General features: G+C 32.8%; 1 protein-coding gene across 7 annotated transcripts in view; it reads left to right on the top strand.

Annotated features, from left to right (window-relative positions):
- The window catches only part of ERBB4 (erb-b2 receptor tyrosine kinase 4), a 1,096,742-nt gene that overhangs the window by 867,587 nt on the left and 215,929 nt on the right, over nucleotides 1–13,226 (top strand). For all 7 annotated transcript variants that reach the window (XM_041737269.1, XM_041737271.1, XM_041737268.1 and 4 more), the window contains exons 17-18: nucleotides 6,459–6,591; nucleotides 11,175–11,297. In XM_041737269.1, the coding sequence (XP_041593203.1) occupies nucleotides 6,459–6,591; nucleotides 11,175–11,297 (256 nt within the window). The remainder of the gene's footprint in view (nucleotides 1–6,458; nucleotides 6,592–11,174; nucleotides 11,298–13,226) is intronic.

Genomic DNA, 13,226 nt, shown 5'->3' with positions numbered 1-13,226 from the left:
TGTAATTCTGGGTCAACATAGCACAGTTTGCAGGAGAAAAAAAAAAAACAATGACATTAATGTGGTTCTCCTTGCCCTAGGCAGTAACACTTAAAATGTTTTCTGGGGGATTTCAATATTTCCTAGTGTTTTAAGGTCTCTTGTTTCAAATCTGAACATCTTTGGGGAAGACTGAACAGAGTATCAGTGCAGTAGGCACTGTAACTAGAATGAGAGATACTGCTTGTCTTTGCCTTTTTTTTTTTAAGGAAATCTATTTTTTTTTTAATCCAAAAAATCCTCTTAACTGTTTTCTCATGAGAAAATAAAATGAAGCTAAGTAAAGAATAATATCACTTAGAAATTTCAATAAAGGACATAAAGGATTTAATAAACTGAAACCACAATGAACATAGTAGGGCAGATAAAATGATAGTGTTGGAAGAATTACAATAGTAGATACGGTTAAATATAAAAATCAAACAGTCTATTAGGACCCCTAAATTTCCCTATTTTCCTAAATTCCCTAAATTTCCTGCATGTCCTATTCTCTATTTTCAAACAGATATTGAAGAAATATAGCATGAATTGCACATCTGCCTTAAAAACCAATTCTAATGAGTCAACTTTGGAAAGAGAGACAACATAATTTAGCTGAAAAATTAATGAACTTGAAAACCCAAGATGTAAAATGCTAGCATTACTATTATGTTTGACCTTATCTAGGTGTCTTAACTTTTCAGAGTCTGTTTCTTTATATTTTATATGGGGTTATAAGATCTACATTGCATAGATAAGTGAAAATATACAGTGATTATAAATATAAATTTTAATTAAAAATGTGCAACTATTAGAATAAAAAGTTTATGGTCAATTTTTTAAATTGAGGAGTTAACATATTTTTGTTCAGTTCTATATTTCTTATAGCAAGAACAAATTGGGAAACATGGAGTACACTGCTGATGATAGATTTAACCTCTGGCTCATGACAAACTCACGCTTTTATCTGATGACCACTATGATTTTCAGAGGAAGATGGGGTACAAAATGACAGCCAGTGTTACCTAATTATATTTTTTAAAGACGATATAAGATAACATCTGGCCCTAATTTGTGAAACATCCATTTAAGTCACATATATGGTTATTATAGGCAGTGATTGACTTACTTTCCTAGGAAATAATACTTGTTAATACTAATAACCTCTTGTATGAATGTGTAAGTATATACACATGCACAGTGTTCACATGTACACATATGTGTGTGTTATATGTAAAGACTTATTAGCTTGAGGTATCCTAGTTTCTCTAAATCGGGCCAACATTATGGTAAACATTTGATTTATTGCTCACACAAGGCTGCTATTGAGAATCCATGGGGTATTATTAATATTTACACTGGCACAAATATAGATTGTTCTGACCAAAATGAGGCATAAGATTCACAAATGCTTAAAGGTATTTTATTTACATTTTATTTAATTTTTGAATTTTACTTATTGGGCAGGATCTAGAGGCAAAGTCACCAGGTTTCAGAAATACAAAAAAAAAAAAAAAAAAAAAAAAACCTAGATAGTTCCCTGCTATGCTTATTTTTTATTACCTTAGGTGAAGAATGTGTTTACGTGTACTTAAGCTGAGTTATTTGACAGAAAAACTACACTCACAACTATTTAGAGGCCGACATATAATTAAAATACAGATTGGCCTGACTCTAAAACCTCTTTCCAACACAATATGCCACTCTAAGGAAAAATCATGCAGATTTGAAAGGTATGCAAAAAAATAATGTTAGAGGCACTATTTTACCATTTTATTTAAAGTTTATTATACAAAAAATGCCTAGTTAAAATTTGCTGACTAGCCTATTGTTTTTACTTCCTATGTAAATTTTTAAAAATTCTGCTTAACCTTTAGTAACCAGACATAAACAGTGAATCCACTCTAAGTCTGATCTAATGAATTCTGAGACCCTTGTCCACATTATTTAATTTAGAAGTTTCCAGAAATGGAGCTCACTGATTTAAAGTCATACTGTTTGTTGCAAGTTATATCATTGGTGTTTTGGGACTTGAGGTTGTCTCTCATACCTGTGTTGAAAATGATTCTGTATTCAAGAAATAAAGAAAATATACCCATGTTATAAAATTAAAGTCCTTTTATTGGTATATATGTATAAAGGAATCTTATAGATTTAGCATTCTTTGCAATGACAATTTTAGTCAGAATACTAGTATTACTAAGTTAACAATTTTATTTTTTGGAGGATAGCCTGCCCTTGACATTAAGTGGAATATGGTATAATAGTCTTAGAGCCATTGAGTTTAATCATAAATTATATTGACTTTACTAGATTTTTTTTTTCCTGATCTGATCTGGAAAGAAACCGATCAATGAAGGAAAATATTTGGATGTTTATAAATTCAGATTTCATGTTTTCTCTCACATTTTATATTCTCCACTGAATAACTGTTAAGAATATCTCTTTTATATGAGTAATATAGTTTTGGGAGACACCATTCTTTTATAGATAAATGTTTAAGATGGGTAATTGGATTCAAGGGAACGGAATGGAATACACTGTGTTGTCTCTGAACTTCTAAATGAAATTATGAAAACCAAATTATATGTTTTAAAATAAATGAGCCAAGTTCATTTGTGATTCAGAATCTTTATTATATTACTCTCTATGACTCATGGGAGAATATCTGTTTCATTATAGTATTTCCAAATCACAGAATCAGGTAAATTATCAGTTGATTACATCCTTTTGATAAGCGTAGAATTGGCATTTGATATTTTAGGGTTCCTGTCCATTTATAATATATAGGTAAATGACAATAAATAAACAATGCTCCTGTTAGAGATAAGTGATGACAAGAGCATTTAGTTCCCTTGGCATTTCACCCTTATGATCTTGTTCATAGTGTCATATCTCAGCCTTTTAAGAGGTTACTCTGACTCACGTATAAAAAAGAAACACTGTCTTTCAGAAATATAGCTTGGTTGGCAGTAGCCAGCATCATACCTAGGAAGAATAGACAGTAATTAAGAAAAAAAAAAAAAACTTAAGTAGTTATCTCCTTTTTAAAAAGGTTCTCATAAAGAGTTGAAGCATTAACTCTCAGGAAAAAATGGTCCTCTGTCCTACACCTAAAATATCTAGGGATCCTCAAAATTGTGGAAAGTAGGAAATGTGTAAGTAGTATTAGCTTTTCAGATGAGCTTGGTTTTATGAAGCATCATGTTAATTGTACACAACATAGTGAGTGGCAAAAGTCTCAGACACATTAAACTATAATGAATAGAAAATATCTACAGAGGTTCCTTACATGGTAAAAGTAGACAGAGGATAGTGAAATGAATTAACTGAAGAGATGCAAAGTAAACAGTTGAGAAAAAAAAAAAAAACAAGGCCATTTTTTATAAAACAAAACTTTTAGATAATGATTTATTTCTGTTTCTCTTAAATTTAACAAACTTTTATTTTAAAAGAAAAATAAAAACATTGTATAAAATTAGAAAATTCCCATTAGTAAAAATACAAAAATATGAGCACTATAGTCATACTCTCCAAAGACAAGTACTGTCAGTATCTTATTCTATATTCTAGATCTTACGCACGCACATGTGCACGTATGGATATTTCATTGAAATTCTGCTGTTTCTAACTCAATCTTTTAAATTTCTAGTCTGCATTTTTCCATAATGGTACATTTTTATCTTATCTACTACCTAATCCATAATCAAACTTCTCAAGTTACCTAAAAAAAGTCTGTACAAATGGTTGTCCAAACTAACGTCCAGTCCAGGATCACATTTCACATCTTGTTATGACTAGTAAGTCTTCTTAAAACCATTCCTTTTTTTTTTTCATATTCGCTTATTAAAGAGAACATACAAATTGTCTTACACAGTATTCCCCCTTCTCAATTTGCCCGGATTGCTTAGTTGTGTGGTTTACGATTAATTTTTCAAGAATAAATTCTTGTGAAATATGAAGAATTTTACCACTTAAAATGTCCAACAGAACATTTTTGCATGATTTTTTTAGGTGTAGGAAATCTAGTTCTTTACCTCTTCAGGTTGTTTATACCTCTACCACTCTTGCAGGGTGGAAAGAGAAGAAAAGTGGTAAAGAAATGCAAATCAACCAATTTTCCCACTGCTGTGGGAAAATATTGAATGTAAATGCTAACTAGAAAAACACAGAAATTACTGTCTTTTGAGTTTTCGAGTGTTTTATGTTCATTGCCATCACCAAAATAAGTAGTAATGACATGACAATTGATAGCCTCCGAAATTAAATGGAAAGAATGGAAGCAGAGGTCTTATTTTCTTCTATTAGGAATGATTCTTCTTAAATTGGAAAACAAACAAAAACAAAATAGAGCATTTTCTGTTAATTTACAGTGACATTGACATATATTTTCATAAATCCATGCCACTTATCCTTTTGCAAAATACATAAGCAGTGGAAGTTTAGAGTTTAATTCAAATCTACAATTAACAAAGTGTTGAGCACTCTGAGGCCTACGTAAATCCTTTGCAATAAAAATGCTGGGTTGAAGAAACAAAATTACAACTCTTTGTGTAGCAATGGCTTTTGCAGGGATATGTTAGGCACTTGAGCTGGAAATTATGCCTTGGATTGAAAACTTAAAATATTTTTTGAAATACATATTTAACTGCCATGCTCAAAAATATGATATTACACATGCCAAAACACATCACAATGATGAGTTTGTGTCCATACTACAGTTTAATTTTCTCAGCATAGATTTTTATATCTTTATAAAATTCCATTTAGGAAAATCTAGTTGAATTATAGCAACATTCCAGTATGCTATAGTACTTTCGGCTGTCAGGAAACAACCTTTAGAATGAATTACTTCTTAAGGTTTTTCTGTAGTTTTATATGGCAATATAACAGTCATAATCTTTAAAAGACATGGCTTCATTTATAGAAGTAACAGATTTTTTCAAGAGCTCTTTAAAATTTAAAAATTTTATTTAGGATCATCCGCTATCATTATTTCTGATGTGTCTTTGAGTAAACGTTTATTTTACAAGAGCCAGTAATTTTTTTTTCTCTAAAAGAATATAGCTATATAGAGAAGATTCTTCTGCAAAAAGGAATATAAGATAAAATACTATGGAAATCATGGACATGCAGAAAGTTCATTTTTCGTTTTTGTATGTCATGGCTTCATGATCAAATATGTATTAGGTAATACCTATGTATTTTACTCTGGGCTCTTTGCTAGGACGCATGAAATTAATATATGTCAGGGCTCTGACCATAGAAAGTTCCTAGATACTACTCTACTCTAGAACAAGAAGTTAAGACCATAAATATTTTCAAACAAGGAACAAGCTTACCTTAGAAAACAATAAATGATTAGTGTCAAAATTATATCTTAGCAAACAGTGTATTAGAGAAACACTTTAAGAATATAAATCTCTAATGAATCTCTTCTAACCTCCTTTTAATATTATTTACACCTTTAATTGTAATAATTAATGTGTAGACCTCTTTTCTGGGTATATGATGCTTGGTACCCTTTTGATAATAGCAATTACTCCTGTCATTATAACTCTGAAAACCTGTCTGACCCAATTCTATTTTATTTTATTTTATTTTATTTTATTTTATTTTATTTTATTTATTTATTTTATTTTATTTTATTAATTTTTTCCCCTTTATCCTAGTACAGTGGCATAGCTGGAGTTTGAAACAGTGCTTTTGTCAATACATCTCTCTTATCCATACCCTCATGCTTTAGAGGTGTGGAGTCACATATCTTCAGACAATTTATTTTTACTGTAGAGCAGTAGTTCTCAAGAGGGGGGTGATTTTGACAGACAGTCAACAATATCTAGAGAAATTGTAATGACTGGAGGTTTGGGTACTACTGGCACCTAGTGGGCGGAGGCCAAGGATGTTGATAAACACTAAAATGCATAAGATAGTCCCCCAAGGTGAACACGTGTCCAGCCCAAAATGTCAATAGTGCCACTGTTGAGAAAGCCTGCTTTGGAGAAAATGTTGAAAATACTATTATATACAACAACATTACTAAAATATATTTCCATTTATTTACAGAAAAAGTAAAATGAAAAGAATTTAAAATGCTTGTGTATCAACATTTTGGCACATGTTCTTCATTCTGTCATATTTTGTTGTTGTTGTTGTTGTTGTTGTTGTTGAATGGCATGCCGTGGCTGCTCATCTCCAAAGACCAGTTGGATGTGCATGGTTTACTATTTAAAAAAACAAAGCAAAACAAAAAGCAGGACTAGTTTTTGTCCTGAGAAAAATTTTGTGATGGCTTTAATGCATTTTTTATTTGTATTTCTTCTGACCAGATTTGAGATATGTGGATAATGTATTGCACAACTGCTCTTTTTTTTTCTCTCTCTCTGTCTTGTCTCTCTTCTTACATTTTTCTTCTTCTTCTTTTTCATTCTGGTGGTCAGAACTCCTCTAATTGCAGCTGGAGTCATCGGTGGGCTCTTCATCCTGGTCATCGTGGGTCTAACATTTGCAGTTTATGTTAGAAGGAAGAGCATTAAAAAGAAAAGAGCCTTGAGAAGGTTTCTGGAAACAGAGGTGAGGTGTTTATCTCCTCTCCGTGTGTTTGTTTAAGGATTTTCATTAGATTTAGGGGTGCAGATGATATTCAGTTTTTTAATCCAAGTGAAAACTCTGTTCAATTTCCTGCTGAGGGTTTATAGTTCACAATATGTTATACAGAGTTGATGAAACATCAGAGTATGTAGTAAAAGTAGTCAAGGCAGTTTCATGACTTAAAGAGGACAAATAGCAGGGGCCAAGAAGATTATCTTATTGAATGACAGATCTTATTGAAAAGACATATCTGTTTCTTTTGGAGGAGGAATCCCGCTAGAGTTTGAGGATATTACAGTAGCACAACTAGAAAACATCTGGGTAGAGGATATCTCAACCGCAGGACTAAAAAAATGTTAGAGAGAATTTTTCTGGTTCAAAACAAAGCCAGATAGGCAAGCAATTTATGCTTTAATTAGGGTCATTAAATTGGTAGCCACTGATCCCATTATACCAACAGTGAAAAGCTGAGCATACAGGATAAAGCATACTATTGTAATCACACAGACCTTACCACACAATTTATGGGAAGCATTTAATGTTATGCATGTTAGTTATTGTGAATATGTAAATTACCCACAAATTATTATAATTTCTTTTATATTGCCACACTGAGTTCTCTGGCATGCAAGATGATAGTTATCCCTGTGTAGGTTACAGGGGAAAAACAATTACAGAAAACTATGGATTGCCAGATCCTTCTCAACATGCACCTTCCCTCCTTCTCCTGATATTCACATCCATGGCTGTCTGAACAACTCAGAGCAATTCTGTTCTGAGACTTAACCTTCGCTGGGTCTCTTTTTTGGCTCATTGTCAGTGTGACAGTCGGACTTTTCCTCTTAACAGACTGGAATGAGAATATTCATTGATAAATTTTGCAAGCTGATAATGAATTAAATTTTAGTTCTCTTCCTCCAGAAGTTGAAACTGGATAGAAGAATCCTGAGAAATGTTCAGGAAACTACTTTAGTTACATGCGGGAAAGAATGTCTAAAAATTGGACTTGTCTGCAATTAAAATGGGTTTTCTTATCAATAGAAATGTTCAAGCATAAGATAGATGTTATATACACGAGAAAAAAAATAGTCATTTTTACTTGAGCTGGATGTTTACAAAAGATCAACTCGGTCATTTTTAACCTCGCACACGTGAATACAAATTTGGGCACAACATGTGTGCTGTGCATATTTTCAGTTTAGCAAGGATGCTGGAGGCAGATACAATCCTCCCTCATGGCCAGCTTGGGGCAGTCATGGAGAAAATTCTAAAAAGTGAAGTAAATTAGAGTTGGACAGGAACGGAAGTCTTGGAACAGCAGTGGACATTTAGGTGATTAAATAAATAGGAAATGAATTCTGTCCCTTAACTACATGCAGGAAAGTCTCATTGTTATAAAAATAATTGTTTTGTTTTCTTTTTTTAATATAGTGCTTTCTAGGAATGTCCCTCAAATTGACATTTCATTACTAAATAAACACATACTGATTGGTTTTATAAGCAGACTGTATTTTTTTTTTTATAAAAAGTTATTACTTAGCACTGGATTAGATAATTGTAGAATTCCCATCTTTCTCTCAGTACAAGTAAATAACTATGATTTTTCTATCATCTAAACAGAAGAGGAATTCTTAAGAGGATCAACTCAAATCCTTAAATACTACAGCTAGAAATCTGTCTCAGATGTGAAAAACTTGTTAAAGCATGATATATTGTTGGAATGTACTTAGAGTTAATATGCTTTTCCAAAATCATATTGCTCCAGATTGTCTATCTTCTGTTACATGCATAAAAGTAGGAAATATGTTTTTTTCAATATATACTTACGAGATGCACTGTAAGCTTGATGCCTGTGACAGATACTGTGATTAAAAAGTGTTAATGGGACGTGATCCTATCCCTTGAAGAGTGACAGATTCAGTGCTACAATATGGCAGGCAGCATTCCAAAGTTTTCCAGCTATGTTACATCCCATTTCATCGTTTGACAAACTTCTAAGGTAATTATTTCTGTACCTATTTCACAGGTGTGAAATAAAGGGTTAGGAGAGGTAAATTGCTTCCTAAGCCTATAAGTGGCAGTACTGGTGTACAAACCTACAAATTTAAACCTGACGTTCTTTCCATCATTCTGGCTTGCAAAATGAAACAATGCTTCTTTTAAAGGTATCATTCTCAAATTCCTGGAAAAATGTGTTTGTTTAAATTTTTAAGTGATTTCTAAGAAAATTGCAGAAGACTAAACATTTCAGGTAGAATTGTAAAGTTTTCAAAATATGAAATTATGGTGTATTATATGCCGAAGAATATATTTTAAATATATATGGCCTAAGGTGCTGAAGTCTAGTCCCCAATTTTGCATATGATTTTTATTTATTTATTTTTTTTTTTATTTTTTTTTTGCATATGATTTTTAATAAGTTTTTATCTGATTTTAAAAAATTATTCATTAAAGTTCCTGGTTATATACATGCAATATATGTATCAAAATCTACTAAACAAATTCTGCACAGCAGAATTGGATTCAAATGAAGGAAACTCTCTGACAGAGGTTCTTCTTCCAATTTTACCAAGGAATTGTGTAATTTTTTCTGAGATTTATTTTATGTGACTTTATATAATTTTTAAAAATATAAATTTGCAAATGAAATGGGATCATATTTGTTGTTAAGCTTTTAGACAGTGGCTTAAATTTATTAATAATTTTTATCATCAAAAAAAAAAAATTTTTATCATCTCCAAATTCTTACTATCGCTACACTTACCTAGACTCCAGATTCTGTTCAGCTACTTAAGTAGACCATGATGTTCACAGAAGCATAATAATAACCAAGCCACAGGGCCACAGTGCACTTAGCACTGTAAACAGACACTGAAATACCGTGATGGTTTTCAACACCATTTGAGTAAGAGTTGCCTTTAATTATTTCCTTATGCTGAGGAAGAACAAGCTATTTGTCTGAGTTTAAAGTTTAGTTCCTTTATTTAACTTTAAAAAGAGAAACTTCAATTTCTCTTACTTGCTTTTTTACCCAAGCACAGATACAAACCTAAAGTTTTAACATGAAATACAGACTTTTGGTACATAGAGCCTTTCTCATGTTTATATTTTGTTTTGTTTTGTTTTTTTCTCACATAGGCAAGAAATTGGCACACATTAATATACCTTTCTTTTTTTTTTATATATATATTTATTTTTTATTGGTGTTCAATATATATGGTCTCATATACCTTTCTCCAGCTTATTCATCCTCTCTGGCTAAATGGCATTTAAAATGAACCTCTAAAATTACCTGAGTTTGTCCCTTTTGGCCACAGCCAGCCCACTTTATGATCTGGTATTTCCCACCCTAATCTCATCCTTCAGATCTGTCCCACCTTCTATTGTATTCTGCTTTATGTCTTCCTCCTTCTTCCTGATGCTGAGTCCAAACTGTTCTTCATAATGGCAATACCCTCCTCCGGGTCAATCCATTTTTATTATCTCAAGACCAATTTTATGTTATTTTTTAAAGATTTGATTGATTGATTGATGATTGATTGATTGATTTGAGAGAGAGCATGCACCAGGTGCCAAACAGGAGGGGGGGCAGAAGGAGAAAGAGAATTCCAAACAGATTCCACACTGAGGGCAAAGCCCAACTCAGGGCTTAAGCTTCGGATCCTGAGATCATGACCTGAGCCGAAACCAAGAGTCAGAGACTCAACTGACTGAGCCACCCAGGTGCCCCTCAAAACCAATTCTAAGGTGTGTCTCCTCCAGGAAGCCAGAACTAGTGAAACTTTCTCACTGGCGACTGTTTTATTCCTACGCATTCCATAGCATTTCCTTAAGATGTTGAATCAATTCATAGAATTTTAGAATATTTGATCTGTAAGTTACTCTAGGGCCTTGCTACTTAAAATGTGTTCAAAGGACATCATCATACATAGATATTTCCTGGAGTTCTACAAAAAATGCAAATTTCAGCCCCTCTCGCGCACTTCCTGAACTAGAATCTGCATTTTAACAAGAACTTCAGGTAGTTCAAATGTACATGAAAGTTTTAGAAGCACTGTCCTGGGATATGGACGTCGTGCTAACTTACTTTCTTCTCTTACTTCTCTCTTTGGACGCATCGGTCTTGGCTTCCTCGCTAGATTTTATTTTGCTATGTATTGAATCTCCTAAAACAAGAAAGAAAACTGATCCAGTACATGGGCATAACTAAGATCCGAGTCTTAGCTGGAGAGGCCAAAACTGGAAGGACTTCATAAAGTAAGATGAAGAGCCCCTAATTAGCCTACATTTCTTTCAGGGGGCAGGAGATCTCCTAGCTCAGTATGCCTCAAAGTAGACACGCTTTTATACTTGTGTTCACCCAGGCAAAAAGCATAAGAGGAAGGATAGACTCCTAAGGAATCTTGAGTGATCCAGTGATCCATACAACAAAAATATTGTGTGTCAAGGAAAGTGTGCTTGTGTATTTCTTATATGTATGAGAAAGAGAAGCAGGCAGAGAAAAAGAGGAAAGTTTTGATTGGTGACTTGAAGGTTTTATAACCTGTATTCTTTTTGTTTTCTAGTTGGTAGAACCCTTAACTCCCAGTGGCACGGCGCCCAATCAAGCTCAACTTCGTATTTTGAAAGAAACTGAGCTTAAAAGAGTGAAAGTACTTGGCTCAGGTGCTTTTGGAACAGTTTATAAAGTAAGTAAAAAAATAATAATAATAAATGAATAGCCCTCACCACCAGTCATTTTTTTTTGTTTCAGACTTGTCTTAAATAATAGCCAGAGTTCTCATTGTAGCCAACTTAATTTCCTTTTAATATTCAGCGAGGAGAACCTGTATCATATTGAGAAGTTGCTGCACAAATGAATTCATTCATGTTTATTGAGCAAGCGGGGAGGGATACCATCATGAGAAAGCAGGAAACTATCACAAAAGCCACAGTGTAGTCTTTCTTTCCATGCCCTTCTGATCCACTTTTGATATCATCTCCCTGTTGGCAAATTTTGCCCTTATCTAAAATACACAGCTCTAGCCTGTTTTCCTGGACCCCTACACAGTGCTCCGTGGATTCCCAGACAGGCCTGAGTGATATGCCCTAATCCCTGCTCTTCCTTTCTTCTGCTCTTTTATCCACATGTCTCCCCATCAGGATGGCACTGCCTGTTTCTTTAGGATCTACACAAAGGTGCTGATTTATTTCCAGGATAGGATTAATTCCTAAACCACTTTTTTTGCTTACCTGTTAATTGACATGACTCAACAGAAAATTTTCAGTTTTGATGCCCTCACCGTTATATGCGAACTAAAAAGGTGACTTTATTTGTGAAATTCAGGTTAGAAAGAACAAAGGGTGACATCATGGGTTTCCAGTAAGAGAGATATTTTTGGAAAGGCAAACCTCAAATAATGTCATCTGCATGTTTACTTATTTAGCTTCATTATAAGACCAATTCAGAGGCCAGGCTTAAGGTTAATTGTGGTGAAATTTATTTTTAATGTAAGTAACAAGCATAAGAAACCCTGCTGGGTTAGTGCTAAGTCCTTTTTGTAATGTCCCTTATGACAGTTCCCCAAATTTTACTTTGACAGTTTTATATTTCTTAAAGCTATAGGCAAGCCTACAGTTTTTACAAATATTTCTGTTAAAATGGACTGGATCTTAGGAAATTTGCACTTTCTAAAAAAATGTTCACTTTTTTTCTACTTAAATACTTATCTAAAAAAAATATTAACAATAAGAATATAAACCTTAACTTTCTCTCCTGAGTGTTCCAAAAATAATTTAAATCTCCTTAAAATAAAATTGTTTTATTCTAAGGCCAAAATGCAGAAATTTCTTAACCTCTTAGTATACATATTTTGTTTAGTTGAACTCAAAATTATTAATTGAGTGCCTAATTTGAATAGAAAATATTCTAGGCTGACTTGGTACTTTCTAGCCTTCAGAATCTTTGTATATTTGAAAAAATACAACTTATTGTGTTTTTCTATTTATACTATGCTAGAAATAATGAACTTCCATTTCAATGATAATTCAATTTTGTATTGTTCCTGGCAAATAATCAGCCCTTTTATTTTAAAGATGGTATGGTCTAGAAAGTGAATTTTATTTTAAATCTTGGATAGCATTTAACTCAAGAAAATATGATCTAGTGACCTCAGGAGGAAAAAATTACCCATTAAGACATTTAATTATGAAGCTTTATAAATATTTTTATTATGAACAACTATTTGCCTGTTGTCCATGAGCATTGTCCCTTTCCTGAAATTACTTGTATTGAAAATTCCATGAGTTCTTTGAATTTTATACCTACAGTGTGTATGGTTGATCCTAAGTTTTAATTAATATCTTAGTCCTTACTAGAGCATATTGTCTTACTATAAAGAACTATTCTTGACCACTGAAATGCACATTAGCTTAGCTAATTACTTTGTTGACTTTTTCCTCCTGATTGGAGATATGCTGTGTTTAAGCACAAAAGATTTGAACCACTATCATGGGTATTAGTGTAGTTGAATTTTTGTCTGGTCAGGCCTAGAAAATAATGACTATACTTATTTAAAAAGCAGTACAAATTAATTCACACTGAATTTATATTCTTATTTCAAAAGTATGCTTTAGGA

Source organism: Vulpes lagopus, chromosome 22, assembly GCF_018345385.1.
Source record: "Vulpes lagopus strain Blue_001 chromosome 22, ASM1834538v1, whole genome shotgun sequence".
NCBI classification, from domain to species: Eukaryota; Metazoa; Chordata; class Mammalia; order Carnivora; family Canidae; genus Vulpes; species Vulpes lagopus.
Note: the sequence above shows the minus strand (reverse complement) of the source record. Positions and strands in the feature narration are given on the sequence as shown.